The sequence below is a fragment of the Rhinolophus sinicus genome, chromosome 18 (genome assembly GCF_057876585.1).
Source record: "Rhinolophus sinicus isolate RSI-liver-muscle chromosome 18, RSI-T2T, whole genome shotgun sequence".
In the NCBI taxonomy this organism is placed as follows: Eukaryota; Metazoa; Chordata; class Mammalia; order Chiroptera; family Rhinolophidae; genus Rhinolophus; species Rhinolophus sinicus.
Genome location: NC_142518.1, coordinates 92902257 through 92928580, shown reverse-complemented (window position 1 = coordinate 92928580; position 26324 = coordinate 92902257). Strand labels below are relative to the sequence as shown.

The 26324-nt window shown below is 45.1% G+C and overlaps 1 protein-coding gene across 7 annotated transcripts in view; it reads right to left on the bottom strand.

Moving 5' to 3' along the window:
- The window catches only part of ARHGAP36 (Rho GTPase activating protein 36), a 32021-nt gene extending 5900 nt beyond the window's left edge, over positions 1–26121 (bottom strand). For 4 of the 7 annotated variants that reach the window (XM_088794934.1, XM_019716624.2, XM_088794938.1 and 1 more), the window contains exons 1-3: positions 2040–2292; positions 780–845; positions 71–306 (exon numbers count right to left, since the gene is read on the bottom strand). In XM_088794934.1, coding sequence (XP_088651060.1) covers positions 71–306; positions 780–845; positions 2040–2292 — 555 coding nt within the window. Of the gene's footprint in view, positions 1–70; positions 307–779; positions 846–2039; positions 2293–4824; positions 4924–25961 lie in introns of those variants that run through there. The other 3 variants (XM_088794936.1, XM_019716625.3, XM_088794937.1) reach the window with 2 other exon arrangements.
- Between the last annotated feature and the right edge of the window lie 203 nt (positions 26122–26324).

Sequence of the window (26324 nt, the reverse complement as noted above, 5' to 3'; positions counted from 1 at the left end):
GACCCTACCCCCCACATCCCTTCACACTTCAGGAAGGGCCCCTGCCTGAAACCTGGAGGGTTTAACTCACTCGACGCCCACGGCGAGTGAACTCCCGAGGCAAGGAGGGCTCATCCCGTCTGCGATTAAAAAAGCGCCTGATGCGGCCAAACATGCTTTGCACCACGTTTCCCCGACGACGGCCCGCAGCCTGACTGGTAGATTCTTTACTCTGCATCGCGACTCTTAGTTCAAGATGCTTGCGGCGCGTAAGCTCATTCACCAGCGCCTCTTCCAGACGAATGCCAAATGTCTTGAGTGATACGACTGGGGAGCCAAGCAGAGAATGAGAAACGTCAATTGTTCCTAGCGTTTAAACCAGGAGGAACTTCAGAGGCTGTAGCATTCCTCTAAGCAACTATCCGCAGTCAATCCTTACCCCTCCAGACCCGTAGCGCCCCTCCTCGCGGAAAGAGCCCAAAAGGATTCAGTTCCACTCAACTAGCCCAAAAGAGCTCACGGTCTCTGCCTTAAGTCCTGCCAGGGGAGTGACCACCTTGAAGCAATGAGGATAATTTCTTAGGGGCGATCAGCCTGGGTTGGATCGAACAGGAAGGCTTAGGCCAATCTGATGGGACCCCCCCAGCGCCTGCAGTTAATGCGCCATTTCCTGAAATCATCCCCTACGGGGTTTCTGGGAGGGGGCAATGGGCACGCTTTGTCTCCAGTAGCGTGGGACACAATACAGGAGGGATGCAGCATCCCGTTTCTTTCCTAAGGCAAGTACGAGAGCTCCTCACCCCTCTGTTGTCCTCTCAGAATCAGAAACCACTTCTCCAAAGTAGTTGGACGGTCAGTAGGTAGAGCTATGGGAAGAGAAAAAAGACAAGACACGCACACTCACACAAATAGGATTTGATAAGTGACTAAAGCATCTCAGTGCATTGATCCGCAGGGATGAGGGAGGGAGGTAAGGAGCTCTGTCCATCCCACGAAAAGTATTTTGCTTTCTCTTAGCCTCAGTTTCCCCGTTCGAAAACGGGACTAATTCTATCTACTATATATGAGACTCCAAGAATTTAACCAAACCAGACGACCTTAGGCGCCGCGTGCGCACCACGCATCTTGTTTCGCACCAGTAGTAGCGGAACACAACGCTTAAAACATAAATTCCAGGGCTTTGAGCGCCGGGATAATGCAACAGGCGAGAAGAAGGGCTCTGCCTGCGCAGCCTCCGAGAATAGGTGTCGCCAAGTTACTGCGGGGGCGTTTGCACCCGGAATGCCGTCGGCTCCCAGAGCTGTCCCGGACTCAGAACCCCTCAGCGGCGGCTGCCCTTCGGGGTCGTCTCGCCCTTTGCTTCGCTCCTTGCCAGCTGCGCGTGCCTAGAGAACCTGCCGCCCCTACACTTTTTTTTCATTACTGCAGGGGTGCTCCTCTGCCCGCGCGATCCCCTCCCCCTTGCCCTCAGCTGCTGAATCTGCGCGCCCGCACCCTTGAGACCTCTGGCACATTCGAACCCCGTCCAGCGCTTGGTCCCGCTCGCTTCTCTGCCGCCAGCTGAGCTGGGCAGCGCTTTCAGCGCACCTCGCGCCGCCGCTCTGCGCCGGGATTGGCGCGTCTGTCTCTCGCTGTCTCGCTATTTCCCTTTACTCTCCATCTCTTAACCACGCTGTCTCTGCCTGTCCCAGTCTTCTCTCAGAGTGTCCCTCTGCGCCTTTGTCCTCTGACTCCTTCTCACACCGCACCTGGTGTGTCTGTCTCTTCACCTGTCCTCTGCCAACCTGTCTGTCCCTGACATATGCCTGTCTGTCTTACTGTCTCTCGAGCCCCCAAATTTTTGACCCAACTCAATTAATCTTCACCTCTTCCGCAATTCAAGAAACACACTTCAACCCCTCCTTCCTCAGTTCTCCGAGCGTCAGGAGAACCGAACAGGTCCGACACCAGGCATGAGCCCCTCCCACACTTTTGGACCCCCAACTCGCCCGTCCCATTCCCGTGGGCGGGGTGTCCACTCGCCCAAGGGCGAGGATGCCACACTCCAGGGTACCGCTCACCTCGGTCAGGGTTGAATTCAGAGAGGAAATGTCTGGCCACGAGTTCGTGGTAAGCAGTCTCTTGCAGCTTCAGACGCTCCAGCTCTGAGAGACTGTGTATTGATATCATCTTCGTCTTGTGGTCTGGGTTGTGTCTTGGGGCTCCTCCCAGGACGTTCACTAAAAATATGAAGGCGGACAACAACAGCAAAAGGGGCATTATTCTGGGGCACAGTGTCCTTGCTGCCTTCAGAAAAGGAATGCAGCCACCCATTCTGGAATCGAATGATTATCAAGTCTGCATCATCCAATTGTCACTGGACTTGGTGGAGGGAACTATGGGGGGGGAGGTTGGTAGAGGGGGAGGGAAAAATGGGAGGTGGCTTCACCTTCAAGCAGAGCTGCCTCTGGTTGCTTATTAAAAAAAAAATCCAACTTAAAAAAAAAAATCAGCCCTGAACCAATCGTCCAGAAAATAATCTAATTAGGCAAAAATAAGAAAGAAAAGAATAAGAAAGAAACAACCTTACTTACAATTTAAAAATGTACATTGAGACAAGAATAAGGTAATCTTTTCCATTAAATAATTAGAACATCAATGAAGTTTATTTTTATTTTTAATGTTAATACTTGATGCTGTCCAGGTTGGGTGAAATGGACATATCCATCTAGGTTAGGGGCCCTGTAAATCTGTACAACTCTTCCAGAAAGCAAGCTGGACACATGAGTCTCAAGCCAAAAATCATCCCCAGGCCCTTTGACCTAGTAACTCCCCTTCTAGGAATCTATCTTAATGGAATCTTCCTACAGAGAGGGAAAAACATATTTACATGAGCCATAACAGTAAAAAATTAAGGGAAAAAAAGCTAGCCCAGCAATGAAACTAGTTATATAAATTGTGGAATGGTCATAGTGTGGAAAATTATGCAATCATTGAAGTGATATTTATAAAGAACTCTTAAGCAACAAACACAAAATGCAGAATTGTATTGTGTTTACAACTATGTGCAAAAATACACATGAAAATAAAAGACTGAAAGAAATGCACTCAGATATTAACAGTATATATATTATGTATTATACTGTCTATGGGATTTTGTTTGCCTTCTGCCTTTTATCTATTCACTAAAAATTGTGTAACTTAATTGTACTATTTTTTCATTAAAACAACACATATCATATTTGTACCAAAACATTTCCAGGACATTTCTAGGGAGACTCCCTATACAAGATTGCTGATCAGAGTGAAGTTTGTCTCAGTGTACTGGTAAACCTGTCCCTTCTCCGTGGTGCCCACTATCTCATACTGCTCCCAGGCTGCTCAGGATCCCTCAGTGGGGATCTCCCTTGACCCCACACGTGACATCCTTTCATGCACAGGCTCACCTCTATTATTCTTTTGTTCTTTAATTTATTCATTTTAAAAAAGCCTGCATTAAATGACCACTTTGTACCAGGCACTAAAGATTCAAATATGAGGGAGATGATATTACTCCTTTCATAACAGATTTAACTATGCAATGAAGGAGATATACAGGTTGGCAACAATTTGCAAAGCCTTGTGATAAGTCAATCAGCCAAGATATATACAAAGTACCCTGAGAGCAGAAAGGAGGAAACATCTAAGTCTGCCTGGAGACAGGGAGGGGGAGTGTCCAGAAAGAGAGAACAGCTTGTGCAAAGACAAGGAGATGGGAGAGAGGTTGTTACATTCTTAAAGCTGCATAAAGGAGATAAATCTGGATAGGCAGGGGTGACATCATGAATGTCCCTGTTAGCCATGTTAAAGAGCTGGACTTTCTCCTGAAGGCAGTAGGGAACTACTGCAGGATTCTAAGGGGGGAATGACAAAGTCAGAGCTGCAGCTTGGAAAAAATAACAGAGAATAGTGGAAATCCTGGTTTGGGTAGAGCCTGAAGTAGGTAGATCAGCCAAGAGGCAAGAGATGCTGACACAAGTCAGTGTCTCTGGAACTGGAGCAGAGGATGGATCATATGGGTAAAATTTTCTAGACTTGTGGGAATTTTTTATTATAATGGAAAGGAAAGAATTTAAGATAGCTCTGAAGCTTATGGTTTGGGTGAGTGTGTATATGCTGGCTTCTGACAGAGGAGATAATTTAGAACACAGGGAACGAAAACTTTTGGCAAGAAGGGAAGTAGTCACATGCCACTTTTCTGAGCTTCCCTTTCCCATGGAGTTTTATGATGACAGTTTGTGTATTACTGGGGGACGGGGGGAGTTAAATTCCAAAGATCAGGTTATGTGTCTTTGCCAGAGAAAGGTAGGTAGGAGTTTATCATTCAATAATCCATGTAAATGAGCTCTGTCCCAAAAAACAAACAAAAAAAGCCACCTTACTTTTGTTTCCAAAATTCCCTTTTGCCCACTTTCCTTAATGGTCAAAGTCACACATTTCAGAAATAAATGCTGGCCAGATAACTGAAGTGCAGTATAGAAAGGATGAGGGGTCTTTCTATGGTTTTTGAAATGAGCTAAAATGAAAATCCTTAGCATGGGTTTTTTAAAAGGGTCCTTCAGCTGCAACACACCATCCCCTTGACCCAAAGTGAATGCCTAAGCCTGACCAACAAACTACATCCACAAGATGACCATTTTAACCAAAGGCATATACACATAACCTAACCACAGTCCCAGAGTAATCTTCTAAAAATCCCTTATTCACAATAACAGGTACAAAACCTGTTAGTCGAAGGTCTCTTCCTGACACACACAACCTAGCTCTGGTTTCTTTTTTCTAACATTGCTCCCATCTCCCATTGTCCCAGTTCAGACATTTTTGTACCTGTTTTGGAGTTGCAGTTATTTCTTCTTGCTGAAGCTTACAAAATCTGGTCATCCAAAGAGTATAGCTCGTACTTTCACCCAAAAATCAAGATGCAAATCAATTCCTTTCCCCCTGCCAAAATAAGGTAAGAACAAACAAGAAAATCTCACAATAACACCAGCCAAAAACAGAAAGAGGAAAGCCTTTGAGAGATGAGTCAGCCTAGATGCTTACAATTCCGAAGGAAATCAAAGGCCTTAGAATAAACCGTTTGTCATTGCCTCCTGCTCAAAGATACAGGGCTAAACTTAAGAGCAATCATATGCCTCAGTTCTGCCAGCAAAATTGATACTGTCTTGTTTACTTTCAACCCTCTCAAGGCTCCAGTAGAATACATGACAGAAGCAGAGTTAGGAAGGCCATTGTGCCCAGACAAGAAGCAGATGAGCAGGGTGAGGAGAGGAGACAAGTAAGCAGGCTTCAACATTATGAGAGAGGCACATAACAGGTTCACAAGATCTGAATACTTGTCCTCAGGCCTGACTTTCTAAGCTGAACACAAAAGGAGGTTCCCTACAGGGAACAAGGTGCCAAGAGACCTCTCTTGCTCCAAAGTGTCTTCTCCTTCCCCCAGCAGCATGCTATGGTGCTGACCTGAAGTGACCAAGTGATCTTGACATCAAAAGATACTCAAGAAGAAAGATGAAAGCAAGCCCTCTCAGTTTTGGCCTAGAATTCAAGACATTTGCAAAAAACAATATCCTTAGACAAATATCCTTGGTTTTCACTGGAGTTTGAACTAAACAGAAACTGTGTTTGAAGCCAAGCTTCACAATTTCTTAACTGTGTAACTTTTAAAGGTTAGTTGAGTTCTCTGAGCCTCAGTGGCTTCCCCTATAACGGTGAAATAATGCAGTATGCATTTCAGCAGTTGTGTGAGAATTACATGAATAATGCATGTGTGAATAAATACGTTGATATTGAAGGTTCTTTGCAGAGGTCCTGACTTTACCAGAAAATATCAGGTTTCAAAAGTAATTACATAAAATTAGAATTTGTAGCAATGCATCTAACCACTTACTCTGATCTAGCTCTACAAAATTTGAATTAAATTAAACAGGTAAAGAGATCTTGAAAGACTGTTCGGAATAGATCTTTCTTCTTCAATCTCCAATGTCATCAGGGTCAAGTATACAAAAATTACCTTATAAAATTTAGAAAAAATAATTGCATAAGTCAATTTTTCAAATGCTATTATTCAGATTAGTAAAATGCGTGTATGTCTCAAATTTATTTCTCTTTCAAACCATCCACTTTTATACTGTCACTGGCAAAAGAATGTATAATTTTATTTGGATCAGTAAAGGGGCTAGGATGTAAGCAGATACCAGGAGAGAGAAGTTGAACAAAGACCAGAAGCACACCCAGATCAAGTCTCCAGCAATACAAAAAGGGGAAACACACATGAATGGAATTGAGCTTGTTCCTCAGGTCCTCCCGCAATGCATGGTACAGATGGAGACACAAATTAACGTCAGAAAGGTCACCTGCTTTGACATTGCCAGGACAGAAAGGCTTTCAGCTAGGCATAAATCCATAACCTTCACAGTTTGGAAGACTAATTTACTCTGCTGACCTTATCAAATAGTTAGGGATGACGCAGTTCTCCCTAGTAAACACCTATGAGAAAAAGGTAAGGAACTGCATTGATATCATTGTTTAAATGCTTATGAGGATTCAATTTCTATAAATTATACTTTTAGAAATTATAAATTTTATAAATTCAAAATTTATAAATTAGTCACTTGATGGCATCATCAGAATTTTGCTCCAAGCCTCCAAGAGCTCTTCAGAGTTTGAGAAATTGCTAGTGGACAGTACTGGGTGGCCAGGAGGCATTGCTTCTGTTATTCAAATGTCTGCAGGCAGTGACAATAGATAAAGACATCCCCATTACTATATCACAACAGAAGAAAGAAAGGTCTCTAGATGAAAATATTTGGGCACCAATTTTGTCTGATGGCACATAACCTCAGTCATCCCTGAGCATTAATGAGTTAGCCTTCAAATTGTTGTCCTATAGCCTCTATTTCAGCAAAAGCAGCAGATGTAATGAACAAAATGGCTCATTTTATCCTATGCAGTGGTGATGTCCCAAGATAATTTAATTTGGGGACAGCATTCTTCAATACCGTGTTTCCCCAAAAATAAGACCTAGCCAGACAATCAGCTCCAATGTGTCTTTTGGAGCAAAAATTAATATAAGAACCAGTCTAATTTTACTATAATATAAGACTGGGTATAATATAATAATATAATATAATAATATAACATACCGGGTCTTATATTAATTTTTGCTCCAAAAGACGCATTAGAGCTGATTGTTTGGCTGGGTCTTATTTTCTGGGAAACATGGTATGTGAAGTCAGCCCATTGTGCCATAACAGAAGCTCATAAACTAGAGGCAGTACTGTTAAAATATATTGAGTAAAGTTCTGGCTTCAAAAAAATAATGTTTCACAAACTGCTTAGAATATTAGAATGTATCAGAGATAACAGGGACCTTAGCCATCACCTAGTCCAAAGCTTCCATTCTACAGTTCAGAAAACTAAGACTTGGACAGGGACAGGGGTTTGCCCAAGATCACACAGCAATTTGAGTGCAGAGTCTAGACAAGAACCCAGTTCTTCTCAATCCTAAGACTCTTTCCACTGCCCCATCCACCTTTGCTCTTAATAGCTGCAAAATAATACATAGCTAAATAATGAAATCAAAAGAATGGACATATAATCAAAGTCTGATTTGATAAGCCAGGAGAGTTCTTATCTGAAGGCAGACAGCCACTACAAATTACAATCCCTTTGTAAAATAGGTACAGTCGTCATTCTATAGAATGTGGCATGACTTTTTAAAATTTTATTGACCAAAGAAACAACTCAAGCTCAGGATAGTGAAAGTCAAACTTTATGTTATAAATATTCCAAAGGATAGTGTAAACAAGGTGATGTGGCATCAACTACAAGAAGATTTTATATATATATATATCCTCAGTATTATCTGTAGTGTCAGAGTGCATAATAGTACTGGCATCACAAGCTGTGTTACCATTTAATCCTTTTTTCCCCCTTTTGGTTGCTGCTTCTATTATGTTATTGCAGAAAAATTAAAAAGTGAGATGTTCCATCAGCAAGAGGTAAAAAAAAACAACCTAATTTGTCTTGTGCCTTATTTTCTCAAAAGCTTTCCATATGTCCATTATCTCCAGACCCTAGCACACAGTAGGTGTGCAATATATGTTTGTTGGGTGAATCATATGATTATAAATGCTAAGGGTTTTGAAGAACATAAAGGTCTTATAATTAAAACAACTATTCGTTATTCATGGATAAATGAATCATGCCATTTTATTCTCACAACAACCCCTGGGAAGGAGGTAAGTTGGGTGTTATGTTTTCCCTTTTCACATATAACAACAAACTAGGACTCTGGAGAGGTTGTGACTTACCTGAAATTGCACTAAAATGCCATGGAAGAATATGATGGGGGAACCAGCTGTCCCTACCTATCCTCAGGCCTGGCCTTGCTCTTCCCACTAAACCACGGTATTTATTAGTATGCATCACCAACATCTGCCACCTGTAACTGGGACAGTCTGGATCAAGCTTCCCTGGTTTCCTAAGGAGGTGGCTGGATTTATACACAATTCTTGAAAATTGGGAATGAAGGTAGATGAGTGGTAGATTAGACTAGATAGATAGATTAATAGATAGAATAGATAAGTAAGATAGATAGATAGATAGATAGATAGATAGATAGATAGATAGATAGATACCTAATGATGGTGAAGAAGATGGTTTTGAAGAAGACTATTATGAAAGGTAGAGGAAAGGAGTAGATAGAGCAGAAAGGCACCAAAAGCTCTATATATTCCTCCCACAACTTTCACTCCAGCCCACCTCCAAGTTGACAGCATAACATCCTGAAAAGGTCCTGAAGTATGGACTACAACTTGTGTTCAAATCCCAACCTCACCACATATAAGTTCACACGCTTACCAACTAAGTGACTTGGGGCAAACTATCTGTTTTCTGGGCCTCAGTTCCATCATCTTACAAAATAGGAATCATGATACCTATTAGGTATGGCTGTGATAAAGACTAAATAAGAGATAGAATGGAATGAAAAAATCCTCCACAGGGTACAGTGTTGTACCAAGGTAGGGAATTGCCCTTCAAAATACCCGAGAGTCAAATTTGAGAGGGAGACTGAGCAGAAGTGCTACTATCTGGAATGAGGCAGATAGTGCCCCGATTGAAGAATGCCCTCCCACTATCCTTTGAAGGCAAAAATGGATACTCATCCCCTGTTAACAGGAAGCACACTTTCAGAAGGGATGAGTTCAACTGTTTCTCACTGGGTCTTTCACAACCAGATATACAAGGCAGTTAACTGAAGGGATAGGGGGATTAGTCTAGGCTGTAATGTAGAAAAAGTTAACCAGCCCACAAAAGGAATTTAATCACTACCTTTTGCTTCCTCAGCACAGTGTGCAAGCCATCCATGCCAAGGATGGTGGAGGAAAAGGGGGAGCCATCTGGAGTGGAAAGCCCCACTTCCTGTCCTTGGAATCTTGCAACCTAGTTGAGGTTACATAAATGTCAAGAGTCTGAAGGACTATCAAGAACGGCCCATGGGTCTAACATTATGCTTCCCTGCACTGATTTAAGTACATTTCCTCTCCTTTGTTCCTTTAAAGAACATCAAGAATTAACTGTTTCCTCAGGTTCACCAGCCCTGGGCCAGACCTTTACTCAGTCTTAGGTTTTCAGTATGCACTCAGTAAACCCTGATTAATTTTCCCCATCTTCTCAACTCTGCTGGCCTACTAAGCCCCACTCTTTAAGACCACTCCCTTTCAGACACACACATTCCTTCTCACAGACATCCATGCACACATGCATCCTCATGTTCTCTCACATATGCAATTTTACACACACACACACACACACACACACACACACACACAGAATAGACCTCTCCGATGTATTCACTGCAACAGAGGGAAGGAAGAAAATGAGACTCTGAATTAAAGGGAGGACCATTAAGCATTTGGCCCTCCAGACCACAGCTAGGGCATCTACAGAGTAGGCATGAGAGAGAAAAGACCAATGGGACACTCCCTTAAACCATCTGGACAGAGGCTTGTCAAGGAAATCTTCAGAATAAAGTTGTTCTGGGACTCTGTGCTCAGAATTACCCCTCCTCCATCTTAGTTCCCCAACCCCCACTTGCTTCTCTTCCTCTTTGATTGTGTCTTCCCCAAACAAGCATCCCATTTTCTGTCAGTTTTCTTTTCCAAAATCCTGTCTGAGTGACTGTCATAGGGAATTAGGGCTGTTGGAGATGTTTATCCAGATAGTTTTCATAATAAGAATACTATTTTAAAACTACATTAAAATGGCCACGTTTAAAAATGTATATATTAATACTTGTCTAACTACCTATCTAACCCTCTTCAAAATTAGACTACTGTCTTGGCTATGATGCAATGAAAAAAGTCCTAGACTGGGAGTCAGGAGGCCTGCCTAGTTACTAAGCAGCTGAGTGGCCTTTGACAAGTTGGTGAGCGTCTCCAAGCCCTAAACACAGCCAGGGCAAATTATTATTATCCTGTTTATTTAAGAACATGGTAGAAACACAGTCGTCATATCTGCAGTCCTTGATTCTTCTACAGGACTAAGCCAGCTCTAGGACACAGGGCCACGCTGCCACTGCCACAGCTGGAAAGAGAAAGCGCCTTGGGCCCTCTGCAGACCTAAAGGCGCCAGAGTGTGTGTGTGTGTGTGGGGGGGGAGTAGGGATATGGAGGGGATCCTAAGTGGGTCTTCCTTTCCCTTCCTACTGGAGCCTCAGCCCTGCCAGGCTGCCAGCCCTGGACCCTGAGCAAGGCAACAGCAGAGGGAATGACGAAGGGGGAGGAGGAGAGGGGGGAGAGGAGAAAAGAGGGGAGGAGGAGAGGGGTGGGAACTGACCGGCTGGCCAGCCGCAGACCTTGCGCCTTCCTGCCTGAAAGGGTGGTCCTGGGCCCCTGGCTGCCCCTGTGCTGCAGAACTTGGGATGCTTGAGAGAGCGCAGAACCTGCAAAGTTAAACAAAGCCCCCTCTGCACGCAAAGACCACTCTTCGCACCTACCCTTGTCGAGAATTCGAAGAATTAAATCTTTTGCGTGCGCAAAAAGCCGGGCAACTTGTTCAGCACTCTCAGGCTTTCTCTCCCTCCCTCACGTCGGGCTCTCCACGTAGAGTGCCCTCACCTCCCACTCGAGCCCCACAACGGGCTGCACTCAGGTTCCTAGAGTGCCCCTGCACTACCTCTTGGCGACTCTCCTGGTCTGACCCCGGGAACAAGTGGATGCGTGACCAGCTGGTCAGTCCTGCAGCGTGGCCACGGCCTGTCCTGGGAAGAGTTGCAGGTACTGCTAGCGCTTAGTTCTGCGGCTCAGGTTCCCCCACTCTCTGTAAATCCTTTCGCAGAGGGGCAGGGGCTGATTCATAGAAATTTTACACGCAGCAGCCAGCTCGGTGCCTTACGCATACCTGTTTGCTAAATTCCCTTGGCTACTCCCACTGTTTCTAATTGTACCCCAACAATCTCCTATACCTTCATCCAAAGCTGATTCCTTTTTCAAAACTCAGCCCAAAGGTCTCTTCTTCTCAGCACTCTTTCCTCTTCCTTGGCAGTAGCAAACAATCTCACATTACAGGTGAAGGAAAGGAAAACTTGGAGGTTCAGATGGCTAAGAAACTTACTGAAGGACACAGAGCTAATTAGTGGCAGAGCAAAGAGGAAAGTCCATAACTCCTGGATCTCAGCTCAGCACACTTTTTTTCTAGTCCTCATTGTTGCTTTTCTGCCCTAACTTGTATGGCATTGGAGGACAGGGAACATCCCTTGTTGGACCTTTGCGCACAAGGACTGTACAAGGAACAACCACCTCCCCTCCTTTTCTAACTCTTCCTCCTCCTTGTTTCCCATCTTGACCAGGGTCTCTGCTCTTCCAGACTCAGAGACAAAAAGATCATTTTGTTCAAAGTTCAATGAGCAGCAAGAGCAAATGAAGCTAACTTCACAAAGTCCTCTACACATCTGGATGACAATGGTGTCAGTACTTCCTCCCAAAACACACACACACACACACACACACAAAACAACTAGTCTTCATCATTTTTTTTCCTATCTTGTTGGCACTTGGAGAGGTCAGAAGGCCATCCACACCTGCTTGAACCATTTTACCTTCTAACACCTCTTCCAAAAATGCCTTTTAATCTGCAGCCCAACAATCATATATACAGATCACTATTCAGCCAAGCAAAAATCTATTATTCATAAGCACTAAATATTCTCATCTGACACAACAAGAGCAATATAGGGTTGTAAATGCAAGATCTCAAGTGGGGAGAATTTCAAATACACGATTACACCCCCCTTGAATTGAATTTTCTCCTCTCCTGGGCAAAGTAAATGGAAAAAGGGAGAGTGCTGTTGACAGAGAGGGACAGGAATGGAAAAGAAAGAGGAAAGGAGAGTGAAGAATGTCAGAGACTGTGCATGAGCCCGGCAAGAGGGAAATAGAGGGAAGCAGAGCCTAGGTAAAGAAGAGAAGGATTGTTTCCATGTCTTGGCCACCGTAAACAAAGCTGCAATGAACATTGGAGCACACGTGTCTTTATCTCTAAATGTTTTCAGATTTTTTGGGTAGATACCCAGGAGAGGGATTGCTGGATCATATGGCAATTCTATTCGTAATTTTTTGAGGAACCTCCACACTGCCTTCCATAACGGCTGCACCAGTCTGCATTCCCACCAACAGTGTATGAAGTTGTGGTATATATACACAATGGAATATTATTCAGCTGTAAGAAAAGATGAAATAGCACCATTTGTGACAACATGGATGGATCTTGAGAGTGTAATGATGAGCGAAATAAGTCAGACAGAAAAAGCAGAGAACCATGTTATTTCACTGATATGTGGTATATAAACCAAAAACAACAAAAGAACAAGATAAACAAATGAGAAACAGAAACTCATAGACACAGACAATGGTTTGGTGGTTGCCAGAGGGTAAGGGGGGTGGGGGTGGGGGGTGGGAGATGACAGTAAGGGGGATCAAATATATGGTGATGGAAGGAGAACTGACTCTGGGTGATGAACACACAATGGGATTTATAGATGATGTAATACAGAATTGTACACCTGAAATCTATGTAATTTTACTAACAATTGTCACCCCAATAAATTTAATAAAATAAAATTTTAAGAAAAAGAAGAGAAGGAAGAAAGGGGAAAGGAAAAGATATAGGGCAGCTGCTGACTCCAGGCATGCATAGGTACTGGGGTAGCCCAGGAAGACATGGATTTATTCCCCAAAGGCTCAGAGATGTGGCTCTTAAAGACCTGGACAGGAAGTGATATCTAGAAACCCAGTGGTAATTCACATCCCCTAGAAAAAGGAGAGAGCTTCTGGCTCTGGCTGAAGCACTGGTGGCGCTCTTTCAGTACCACCTCACCAACATCACTACCGCGAAGATGCCCTCTTCCCCTCCTCTTCCTTCCTAGCCCCCCCTTTCCTCCCTCCGCAGTAATTAAATAAATCTTACCCAACACAGGATCAGGGAAGTATTCCCTTGTATTTAGAGAGGATCTCTCCCTCTCTTCTTGCCGAAAATGGGCTGGGTGCTGCCCCTTTATACATTCTAGAGCACCAGATCATGAGAGGGGGAGAAAGGGAGGGAGCAGCAGTTTGAGTCCAGTCCAATTTGTCTCTGGCATACTGTCTCTCTCTCTCTCTCTCTCTCTCTCTCTCTCTCTCTCTCTCTCTCTCGCTCGCTCGCTCGCTCTCTCTCTCTCTCTCTCTCTCTCTCTCTCCCTCTCTCCTGTTTTTTTTTTTTTTTTGTGTGTGTGTTTTTTTTCTGCAACCCCTCCTCTGGCCCTGGCGGCTCTGCTCCCATTCCTCGCTGCAGCATCCTGCAGCCAATTCCCCCACTCTTGTGATAAAACATTGATATTGGGGTACATCTATCTGGTGATGCTTGCTTTCTAATGTGAGATATAAGAATAATATAAGTGGGAAAGATTTGACTCAAAGGTGTTTGGGCATCATGGAAGATGAAAAGAGAAACCCACCCAGGTAGCCAACTGTCTTGCCAGAAGAGCAACACAGGTTGGCTTTGGGGACAGCTGGGAGACATGATTTGAACCCAAGTGCATAGGGAGCCAGTAGGCAGAGGATTGACAGATTGTTGGTTTGGTTTACAATGATAGTCTTGATAACATAAATACATAAAGCTTGCATAATATATTAGAAAGAAGGAGGATGGCGGAATATCACTCAGCCTCAAGTTTTCTGAACTGCAAAGTAGAGGAATAAATGTTCACACCAAACGCTGTGGGGAAAAGTGTGTGAAATAGCACTGGTAAAAAACTTAGCACAAGACTGTGCACAGAGCCCCTTGCCCCCTTAATTTCCTTCTGGAGTTGGGCACAGGAAAGACAAGGGCTTGCCTAAGGTCACACAGTAAGTAGCAGAGTCAGGATTGGAACCCAGGTCTCCCAAACATACCCTCAGGAAAGGTGCTTTCCACTCCACTTCCTCTGCTAAGAAGGCTGCCAGGGATATCCTTCAGGACTTGGTGGGGGTGAGAATGGGAAGGTGGGTTGGGAGCTGACTCTATGTATATGTATATAGACTCTATCACTTAGTGCCAGCCTCAAGGGCTCAGGCTTCTGCCTCATCCCCTTTCTCATCATCACTCAGGTAATCTCTCCATGCCATCATGGGTTGATTCATTGCCACTTTAGTGCCACCTCTACTGCCTAACTCTGAGATAGTAAGTCACCTTTTAGCTGGCCAGGGCCACTGCCCTCCAGGAAAGAGGCTTTCTTCTTAATTGACTGCAGAAACCTCAGTCACAGTGAGACAACACTCTTCAAGGCAGGATTAGAGTTTCAGGGCTTTGGGAAGTAATAGAATAGCCCCCCTATCCAAAAGCTACTGCCCTCCATCCCCAAAGTACTTGGGGTGCCGCTGTTGGAGTCCTCCTTGTAGATTCCTTGTGATAAGTCTTTATGTGCCCTCAGTCTCAGTGTTTCCAAGAGATTTCACCCAGGGCTTTGCTTTGCCACCTGTACACAGCCTGTGCTGTGTCTGGCACTATGCTAGGCACTGGGGAGGCATAAGGTAGAAGGAAATGTCCCTGACACCCATTGAGTATTTACTATAAATATATATTTTTTAAAAAAATTAACAGAAATAACTTGGAAAACGGGAGAAGAATGCAGTGGGACTAAATTAGGAAGTGGAGGAGTGGAGGTGATGGGTAGAATGGCTTCACTGCAGCTCCAAGGACTCCACAAACTCCCAAATCTTTACCTTTGATGAGGGTGAGGGAGAGGAGGAGAGAATAGAAATCTCTGGGATCTTAACTGAGATAAGCGCATTACATAAGCGTTTTACATGTTTCCTCCTTTAAACTTCACAACCACCCCGCCAGTTAAGCCAGTGATTTGCTAAGGTAGTCAGCTATGAAGTGGCAGAGCTGGGATTCGAACTTATAATGACTATGAAGTCTATGCACTTTACATGGCAAGGCGCCGCAGCAGATGGGATTTCTCTTCCTCCACCTCTTCTTCACCCGCTATCCATCTCAACAGAAAGGAGGCAAGCAGAGGACAGGAGCCAGATAGTGATCTGGATGCGGAGAATTCTGGAGTGACCCTTGTAGCCCTCTACAGTGGGAGGGGAGCTCAGAGTTTCCCGAAGGGGCTGCGCCAGAAGGGCAAAGCACCTTTAGCGACTCTACCGCCCCCTGCCGCCTGTGGCTCCCTGGTCAAGGCCTCTGTTTTCAGGCGGTCTTGTGTACTAAGGAAAAATGCTCGCTGATTGCCCAAGAGCTGTTTCAGGCTGGTGCTGGACTACAGATAGACCTGACAAATTTGGTGACATCAGCGGGAGGGAGGAACATTTATAACGCCCTACTATGTGTCCAGCGCGGTGTGACAGATTTCTCACAGTCATTGCCATTTATGTAGAAAATTAGTTGCTTTGCAAAATGGTGAGCTCTCCATTAAGACAAGCCTTCAAGCTAGATTAGAACAGGTTTCACAAAAAGATTGTGGATCTAAACTTCTTGTTGAAACCCCCAACGGTTGTCCACTCTTTCAGGTAGGGGAAGAAGAAGCTTTCCCCGTCCCAGGGGGCGGGGCAGAGGTCAAGGCAGCGAAGGGGTCTGGGGAGGGTGCCGGAAGGAGGAGCCTCCGGCGGGGTCTACTATACGCTGAATCAGGGTCCCCGCAAGCTCACCCGCCCGGCGCCGGCCACCCGCCAATGGATTCCTTGGACCTTCCACTTTTCCTGGGTTCTGACTGGACCCCGCCTAAACCCAGTTTACTCACTCCCTTTGCTTGGAAATGGGGAACAGGCGTGTCGATGGGGTCAAAGGGAAAAGACCGTTTGTGCCTGCACCGCCTCGCCCGCCCATCCTCCTTCCTTCCTTCCCATCCTCCCCTCCTCGCCCCCTCGTCTTCCGCCCGAAGGGAAGGAGGGGGCAGGCTGTGTGTATATGTATGTATGCATGTTCGCACGTGTGTGTGTGCGCGCGCGAGTGCGGCACGTCCGTGTGTGCATTCGGTGTGTGGCTGAATGTGTGTGTGGATGTGCGTGGTGCGTGTTTTAGTTCAAGGGCATGGTGTGGAGTGTATTTGGTTTACCTTTGCACTTGGAGCATGTGCTTGTGCGGTGTTTGTACACGCTTGTAGGTTGTGTTTCTTTCAGATAATAGTGTGACTATATGGGTGCAGTCTGGATGTGGGTGTGTTCAATATATGTTTCTGCCGGGGTTGGTGGTCGTGCTGTGGTGAATGTGTATATGTGTGCAGTGTGTGTGTGTTTGATGTGTTTACCCTTAGATGCGCTGTGTCAGTGTGGGTTTATGGGTGGTGTTTGCTGTGGTGTGTAGTGTGTGTGTTCATGAGCAAGGTGTTTTTATATGTTAGACTACTTAAGGTGTGTGTCTGTTCAAAGGTGTGTGTGTGTGTGTGTGTGTGTGTGTGTCTTTGGGTGTGATGTGTTCATGTGCTTGGTGGGAATGCATGTGGCTAGTGTATATGCTCAGTTGGAGGTCTGGAAACCATGTGTGTCTTGGAGGGGGGGTTGCAGTGTAAGTGCACGGGTGTGTGTGAGAGCACGGGGTAGTCTAGAGAACCCAGGTGACCCTGTGCTTGTTTTTTTTTAATTGGAGTGTGTGGGATGGGGGGCGTTGCTCCAGGACTGGGACGAGGAAGAAGTAGGGGCCGCTACCAGGGCAAGGTCGATGGCTGGCTTGATATGCCCGGTCTTAGTCAGCCCACCCACCGCTGTGCGCGAAGACCTGCTGGGGCAAGGTGTGTGAGCTTACATGGCTGCTCAAAGGAAAGAAGAGGAGGGCGCCGCACGTGATTGGTCAGGTAGGGCGCCTAGGGCGCAGTGTAGGGGCTGGTGGGAGTAAACTGGAAAGATTCTTGGTCATTTCCCCATCCCAACCCAACCCCCACCCCCAGTAGACCCCAGTTTGTGCCCAGCAGAGCCCAAGTATTTGCGCAGGGCCTGACTGTTTCACACCTCCTTGGCTTTGTGTGGGCAAATCCTGTTGCCTGGAATCCCTCTCTCCCTGGGTTTCTTGACAGACTCCTTACTTTTTAACACCTAACTCAAGAGTCACAAAACTTCCTCTGCTTTTCTGTACTCCTCCCTCTCGATTGAGGGCTCCCTCCTTTGACCCACCATAGTTACACTGTTCATACTTCTTATGACATGATCATACGTAATTGCAATTATTTGTCTCTCCTTTTAAAATCAGTTCCTGTAGAGAATGCCTGGTATATAGCAATAATAATAATAATAACGAACTTAATAATAATGTTAGAATTTATTAAGCACTTATTGTGTATCAGGCACTGTGCTAAGTATTCTTACATGCATTATCACCTTGAGTCCTCATAATGACTCTATGAGATAAATGGAGCTATGATTATCTGTGTTTTACACATCACACATCAAGCTCAGAGTAGTTAAGTGACTTCCCCAAGGTCACACAGCCAGTAGGAGGCAGAGTTGGCATTTGAACCCAGGTCTGCCATGCTCTCTAAATCTTTCTTCTATACCAGGCAGCCTCACCAAAGGTCCTCTGATTCATGCTAGTCATTGAAGTCTCTATCAAACAGTATCATTTCCCAATAAATCTTTCTTTTAAGTTTTCTGATAGCACGAAGAGTGCTCAGCATAATTACTTTCTTTGTCTCTCAGACAGCTGATACCTTCTCCACCTAATTACGTGCTTTGTTGACACCTCAAAATCTGTAATTACACTAGGCTCATAAGCACCTCACCAGCTCCAGTTCTAGGAGCTCTCCTGAGGCTGGTGCTGAAAGAAAGAGCAGAGAATGAGCATTTTTCTAGCCATAGGGTCAGGAAAAATGGGTATGGAGGGGAATGGAGTAAGGGGTCAGGATGGAGTAAGGGAATGATTTCACAACTCCCTCAGACCCTTTTTTTAATAGCATTACCACCAGAAATTGGTATCCAGTAAATTTCAAGCAGATCAGTCATTTCCAAATAAAACTGCACACAGAAAAGCAAGCAGAGATCACTCAGAAAACATTCCTGAATGGGCCCAATTTTGTATTATTCATAATTGGGGGAACACTATGCCTGCCTAATGGGGCTCGTGCTGCTATAATGCCTTCTAAGCAGCCTCATCTGAGAAATCCAAATTAAAACAACACATTGCATTTTGGAGACCACATTTATTGGGGAGGGGGGGATTGGCTCAGTCACAACTAAAGGGCGGCTGGAAGCACTGGCTTCCAGCTCAGCCCCCAGGGAACCAGCTTCCAAGAGGTCAGCAGGTGGATAGAGAAGGACAATTCAATGGTGGTGAGTCACTTTGAAACTTTCTGGGGTAAGGGGGAGTGAGAAGCAAGATTTAAATTGCTACTGTTATTATTGTGCCCTTTCAACTGGCACAAATGAGCCTGGTGTGCAGATGAGAAGCAGCTGGAACATCCATAAAGCCTGCCCCTCAAGCTGGGCCTGGGTCAGCACCTCATCCTGGGTGGGCATTAAAAGCATTGTCTAAACTCTTATGTAGCCAGTAAGTCTCCTTTTGAAAAAAAAAAAAAATCTAGAGAGGCCAAAGTTATGCAAGGGCGGAATAGCTGAAGCCCCTTGGTTAAGTCCCTACAAGTCTCAGGTACTTGGCTACCCTGCTGCTGCGGGAGCCAGTCTGACACCTCCTCACTCTCCTCTGAAGATACCAGCTTCACTTCCACTTCCTCACACTCCCTCAGTGAGACCTCTCCCTGTTTGAAGATTCTCTCCCTTCCTTCCCATCCCCTACACACCCATCTACTGAACCACCTGTTTAAATGCTGTTGTGCAAGCCCCACCTGGATTCCTGAAGAGTATCTGGTTCACTCCAGCTCAGTGTTCCTACCTGTGAAATGGAGGGCAAACCTCAACTTTTATGAAGCCAAAAGCTCCATGGCTACGACTCCAAAGATGCAGTCCTGGATCAGAGGCTCTAAATTAGTGTAATGGAAGCTATCGTCAACACCCCTCCACCCCAACCCATATAAATGGTGGGATACAAAGGGTTTCCAGGACCCCTGTCAACACTGTCACCACCATGGGATAGACACACACACACACACACACACACACACACACACACACACACACACACACACCTTTCCTTGAAGCTTAAAACCCCCCACTTTAAGCCTCTTTTTAAAGTTCATAACATGGCTATTGTATGGGAAACTCTAAAGGTGGAAAAATGCTTTGATAACCCCCATCACTGCCAAATGTAAACAGAGATTTGCTTGTTTTCACCCTAACAAAACAAGAACCTATAGAAGCAGGGCATCAAAATGTGAATTTTATTGAGGAGAGAGACCTTGGTTTCCCCCATCAGAGTAAAACCCTTTCAAGATCAGGACCTTCATCTTTTTCAGTGGGGGCAGAGAAGCTTTGGAGGGAGACAGCTTTGAGTTTTTAGCCCAGCTCCATCTTACTTGCTGTGTGATCTTGGCAAGGTTATTTCATCTCTCTGAACATCAGATTTCTCATCTGTAAATTGGAGATGTCAACACCTGCCTTAGAAATACCCACATGACTGAAGGAGGTAAAATTTGGAAAGCAGCAGCCAATTGCCTAATATGTATAGCCAATGTTCAAGAAAAGATTAGCTAATTCCCTCCGTTGCTTACCCCCTCCCCTTTCTCATATAGCCCAGACTGTCTCAACCGGGGTGTTTAGGGACTGAAGCTGACTGGCTGAACTGCCTATTTGCCTCATTACTGGTTTGTCTGACACTCTTGAAATAGTCCCTCTTCTTGGAGGATGATGTTTTGATCAGCCTAATGCAACCCCGGAAGAATTGGACACCCTAAGTCCAATTCTCACTCTGCAGTTTCTCCTGGCAGTGTTAATGAGAGCAAGGTTTCAGGTGTATTACTCCACACAGCAAAGTTTCAAACTACCTGCTCAGCATCTAGAAATCCCCCACCCCAACTATGGACTGAGCTCCCCAACCCCTAACTGCAGACCCAGCCCCAACCTTATCTCCTAAATACTTACTGTTGTGTTCAAGACAATAACAGCATGAATATTTCCTGGCTAAACTGACCTACCATTCTTGTTTTGTTTTTCTCACGTCTACCCTAGAAATTAAGAAATGTTCCCAAGGCCACAGTTTTTCTAGCAGCCATCAAAATTGGGGGATAGATGGGACACTGAGGAGAAACATGTGAAGCTTCTCTGATATACTTTGCAGCACCTAAAATACAGCTCCAATTGGTTGTTATTCATCTGTTTGCAGTTAATGCAAGATAAAATCTAACCCTTGCAAAAAATAGTAAAGTGAGAGAAGACCCCAATCTGTGCCCTTTCCTTTCTGATACTGTTGCTTCCCTCTAGAGACAAAAACAAGTTATTACAAGCGAAAGCTGCATTGAAGAAAGGAGTGGTGGGGGAAGTTTAAGAAACTGAGTTTAGGGGGTGGATATAATCCCAGGGAGGGACAAAGAGGCTACAGAGTAGAGAAGTATTGAGATTCATGGCATAAAAAGCTCTGAGAGGTTGGGCTTCAGGTGTTCTATGCCTTCAACTCCTCCTTCTCCTTCACCTTTCTTATTAATCCTTCATACTACCACTCACTAACCCTAGCCTCCACCATGCAAATGAATCCATTAGTGAGCCTCTCTGAGGATTTAGGGATTTAGAAAACTTCTCCTGCTTCTTCCTGTGTCTGCTTCTGAGGAAGTGCTGGAGCCTCCACTTTGAGGAGGGATGTGGGAGGAGTAACAATTAAGGGTCAGCCATACCATACAGAGAATAATAGTTGGATTCAGGATAGGCCCTCACCATTTAATAAGCTTCCCTGAGTGCAGGGGCCTACTGGTTGTTGGGTATTGGGTGCCCATCCCGAGGAAGCTGTGTGGTTTCTCAAGAGGTGTATCTGAGATGTGACAGTAGCTGCCAAGGTTCATCAAACATGCCATCTACCAACTTCTACTGCTACATGTGAGAATAAATTATACTGCCAGAAGGAAACAGAAATTGTGTCTTAGTGACTCAGAGCACCAGCAATGATGACACAAGTGGTATTTGCATGGAAATTTCCTGTTAAAATGTGAACCTTTTCATAGAAAGGAATCTATAAGTAATAGATCAAAGACCAGAATTTGGACTCTTGGCAAGGGAACATCATCAACATCATATTGATCACCTCATAAATGTCTGCTGCATATCAGCATAGTGCTAGGAGCTTTGCAAATGTGATCCCTTTTAATTTCATTCAAGCTTTGAAATGAGACCAAAAGAAGTTGTAATCCTCCCCCAGTCATTGTGCGAGAGTGAGCAAGTTGCTGAACCTCTCTGAACTTTTGTCTTTAAAATAAGGATAATAATACCAGAGAGTTGTTATGAAAGTTAAATGAGATTGTTTATGTAAAGTGGTTGGTACATAGTAAATATTTGGAGAAGGAATAAAATGCATCTTTTGATACCTGAGTCATAGAAGGCATTTAATAATAATAATAATAATATTTATAACCTGGAAATGTTGGCATTATTAAATAATTTTAAGAGAGGTTGAGTAATTTGCTCACAGCAACACTATAAAAAGCAGGCCTGGGATTCAAACCAGTTCTTCCACTTCCCTCCCAGTGTTAGGGGACACTTCATGATCATTGGGAAGATCACATTTGGCTTACCTAATCTAATCTTTGCATTTAAACAAAAAATTGAAGGAATAAAATCCCTCATATTAAACTATGTGCAGCAGGATTCTAGATCATTGCATGGATTGTTTCCATAACCTAGGGCTTCCATTAACCTTTTAAAAACCTGTTCTAATTATGAGAGTGATTCAAGCACAAACCTGATAGAGATTTTAGGAAACAGAAAAAATTACTATTATTCCATCAACTTAATAGAATCTCTTACTTTATTTACTTTGTTGCTGAATTTTTTTCCCAATAGTTCAAAAATGCATATTTGGCACAATTATAATCATACTGTTCTCCATGTTGCTACCTATTCTTCATAAACATCATTTTTATAGTTGTAGACTAGTCTAACGAGTGGATATGTCATATAGTTTATTTAATCATTCCACTATTATTGGACATTTAGGTTGCTTTACTAGATAAGTGTGAAAAAAGGAATGATGTTATTTTCACCATTGCCACAATCACACTCCAGGACCTGGTGCCCTGCTCTATCAGTGCCCGATATGCTTTCTGTCATTTGATATTTAAGTGTGATGAATGTCAGCTCTACTGCTGGAGCCTGAGGTACATTTGCAAGAGTATTATTTTCTGCCAGTTTTCATCACACAGATTCTGCATTTTATCCTCATGGTGGATAAAGTGTGGGATAACGTAGAAACCTAAGCTCTAGATTGTCACATTTTTTCCCTGTGGCAAAACATCTTTTGAGGTGCATCCAGTGATTTACAATGGAACTTTGGGAAGTCCTGCCATTGGTGAATGGGGGTGCTCATCTGATACCGTGACTCAGGGAGTGGGGTGTCTCTTTGGCAAATTGGCTCCAGCTCTGGAAAATGATCCTGTTGCAGTTCAACCAGACCTGGCTTCAGCAAATCGATTAGGTCCCATCTCCAAGGAAAGATCAAATTTGTATGTAAAGTGGACCCCAGAGTCCCTTCAACTTTAGAATTTTGGCTGCTTTACAGAAGTCCAATTGTCTGAGGTAAATCCAATGCCAAGAGTGAACTGGAGAGAGAATTTAAAATGGGTCAATTGTGCTGTCCCTTTCCCTGGGAAAGAAAACTATTCTGGGCCCCCATTCTTCCCAGAGCTCAATGATGCCTCTCCCAAATATCTTTATATGGTCACCCATTGCCACCCTCAAAAGATTGCTCTTACATACCAACTATCTCCTGGGGAAGGGGAGAATGGGTGGGTGATAGAACATTTAGAATACCTTGCCCACTCTTCCCAATCAGCGACCAGCTACTTCTCCCCCACCTCTGACTCCTGAGGATTTCTGGAAGGCATTTGAAGGGAGGCACCAAGGACAATTATAGTCCTACAGAATATAAATAGTTATCCACAAAAGTACCCTTTCATGATGCACAACATTTCTCAGGGAGAGTGCAATGAATGGGTTCTTACCAAAAAAGCTGTACTTATCTGAAAGCCATGTTGTGTGACGTAAATGAGATCATACATGTAAGGGACCGAGCGTAAGGTGCAACACCTGGGAAGCACTTCACACATATTACCTAATATTGTATGAGTAATGGAGTTGGAGTTGGTGTAGGCAGTGGTGTGCCACTGGCATATGTTGGGGCACAGGTCTCACCAGATTGCAAATGCAGCAGCAAATATAAGATCTTGTGCTTGGGTTCAAAATCCAACTAAATACACAATGAAGATTGTGAAAAGAATTCAGGTTTACCTTTTTAAAAAGAGTAGCTTCATTTGAAAGTATTTCCAATATAAATGAACTATTTGTGTGAACTGTGTGGCATATATATGTGTGTGGTGTGTATATGTGTGATATGGGTATATTTTGGTTTGTGTGTGGTGTTTATATGTGTGCCATGGGTATAGTTTGTTGTGTGTGGAAAGTATGTGATACATGTGCTGTGTGTGTGTCTGTGACTTTGTATGTGGGCATGTGTGGGGGTGGGAATGTGTATGTATGTGTGCATTTAAGGCTATGGAGCTGTGTACCATGAGTGTGACACAGGCTTCCAAAAGAGGGAAATTCAGCAATCCAGAACTATTAATTAAAGGGGTACAGCTGGAAATCCTCTTTTGGCAAGGTCATTGGGTATTTTCAACTTGGATCATGTTCAAAGAAGAGCAGCTAGATGTGGGTAGGCGCCTTGCAGCCATGTCACATGTGAAATAGATGAAAGAACTAGGTGAAGGAACAGATTTGGCCTGGATAAGAACAGGGGTGAGTGGGGTGGAAAAATGGGGAGGTCTGACACTGTTCCCTTGGGAAAATCACAAAGGTCAGCTCCAGGTCCAAGACATAGATTTGGGTTCAGTTTAAGGAAAAGCCTTCTATTCTAATAGACATGGCTGTCATTAGATGGGGATGGGCTTCCTGGTGTGATACTGACCCCCTCCAGTGGGGTTATTCATAAAGGAGTCTTCATATCCTTGATCTCATCGGAATTACATGACAATCTAGTAGACCAGGCAGGGGTGGACCTCTTTTTCCAGGCTTGGATATTTGAGCTGTAAAGTCTTAAAAGGCACCTTATAAAGCTCCCTTATTATTATTTTGTTTGACTCACCAGGATCACGTAAACGAAAAAATACACACAAAAAATTGAACTGTGTTTGCATGTGCATCTCTTTCCTTCTCAGAGACCTTGTGACCTTTCAGAGACTATGGTTGAACTTGCTAAGCATGCTGCAGTCCCTTAGCAGTAGGTCAGACTCCTGGGATGGTTCTCAGTAGGGTGCTGGGGCTGGCAAGAACTAAAAGTAGGTTTCTGCTGCATTAAGTTGCTGAAGCCCCTCCTCTCTCTGCCTGTGAGGGGGCAGAGGAAAGAGGAGACAACCCCAGGTTTGGTCTACGGCTGGTGACCAATGACGCACTCTCACCAATATAGATTTTGGAGGTGGAGACTATGGAAAAACAGGTGGTAGTGGGGGCAGGTGGCAGCCTGGAGTGGGTGGAGCCTACCAAGGGGGAGTGAAGGACAGTGTGGGTGAGGGTCCTGGGAAATCCCAAAAAGAAAAGATCAGTCTCCTGAAACTTTAAGGAGGAAAAAATAATCAGTTTCTAAAATACACTTTATAGAAGCAGTTACAGGAAAAGGGTGAGATGCCACCCAGATATTTATACTGGTGCTTGGTCTTTGCATACCTATATCCTCAACTCCACAGGGAGAGGAGAGCCAAGCACTCAAGGAAAGACCCAGACTAAAGACCCCAGGCCTCTGCCATTGGGCAGTTTGGGGCAGTGGGCAGTTGGCAGAGCCTCAGTAAAACCAGATTTGCTGCCAACTCCTTGTATGACCTTGGGCAGGCCTTTCCCATCTCTGGGCTTCAATGTCACCATCTCTTAAATGAAAGGGTTGAATTCCATGACGCTAAGGGGCCCACGCTGATATTCTGTAGTTGAGATTGTGACAAGTGGGGCAAACTTTAGGGCAAAAGGAAACCCCCCCCATCTTCAGGGCACCTGGGCCCTGGGTACCCTGCCAGGGGCGTTCATCCTTGGAACTTTAGGGCCCCTGAGTTGCGGATGTCGCTCCTGCGGGTCTGGCCCCACTGCTCTGGCTGTCGCTGAGGACGGCTGAGCCAGCGGCTCCGCCCCCGCGCTCGCCCCGCGTCCTGCCGAGCCATTAGCGCGATTGCTCTCTATTCCCGGCAAACCTGGTGATTTATGCGGGGCCTCGACGGGGCAGTCCCTTGAGCCAGGAACAATTAGCTAAAAGCCAGCGGGAAGGGAAGCAAGGGGGCGGCCAGCCAAGCTCCAGGGCACCCTGCCGGGGCTGCAGCCGCCGGCCGCCCCCGGCCAAGCGCCCTAGCCCCCCCTCCCGACTCGGTGAGCCCCACTCACCACGGCGGGGGCGGGGCTCAAAGGCCGACGCAAACAGGCAGTCCAGAATCCACGCCATGACCCACGCTGAGTGCCGGCGCTAAGCAGCCTCGCAACTAGCTTCCGCGCTGTCCCTGGCACTGTCCGCCCTAAGTAGCCCCCGGTGACCACGCCCTGAGCCGCACCCTGCACCCAGCTAAGAGTGTCTTGGTCACCGGACACCTCGGGCATGTCACGAAGGGGGCAGGGCCTCAGGGGAGCCCCCCCCCCCCCCGCCGGAGGAGAGGCCGCTGGTCCCACAGCCCCTTCCCCCACGCGGAGGGAGGCCACTACACAGCTCCTGTCCCGGGAAGTTCTGGCTGAGGACAGGACCCTGCCCATGCC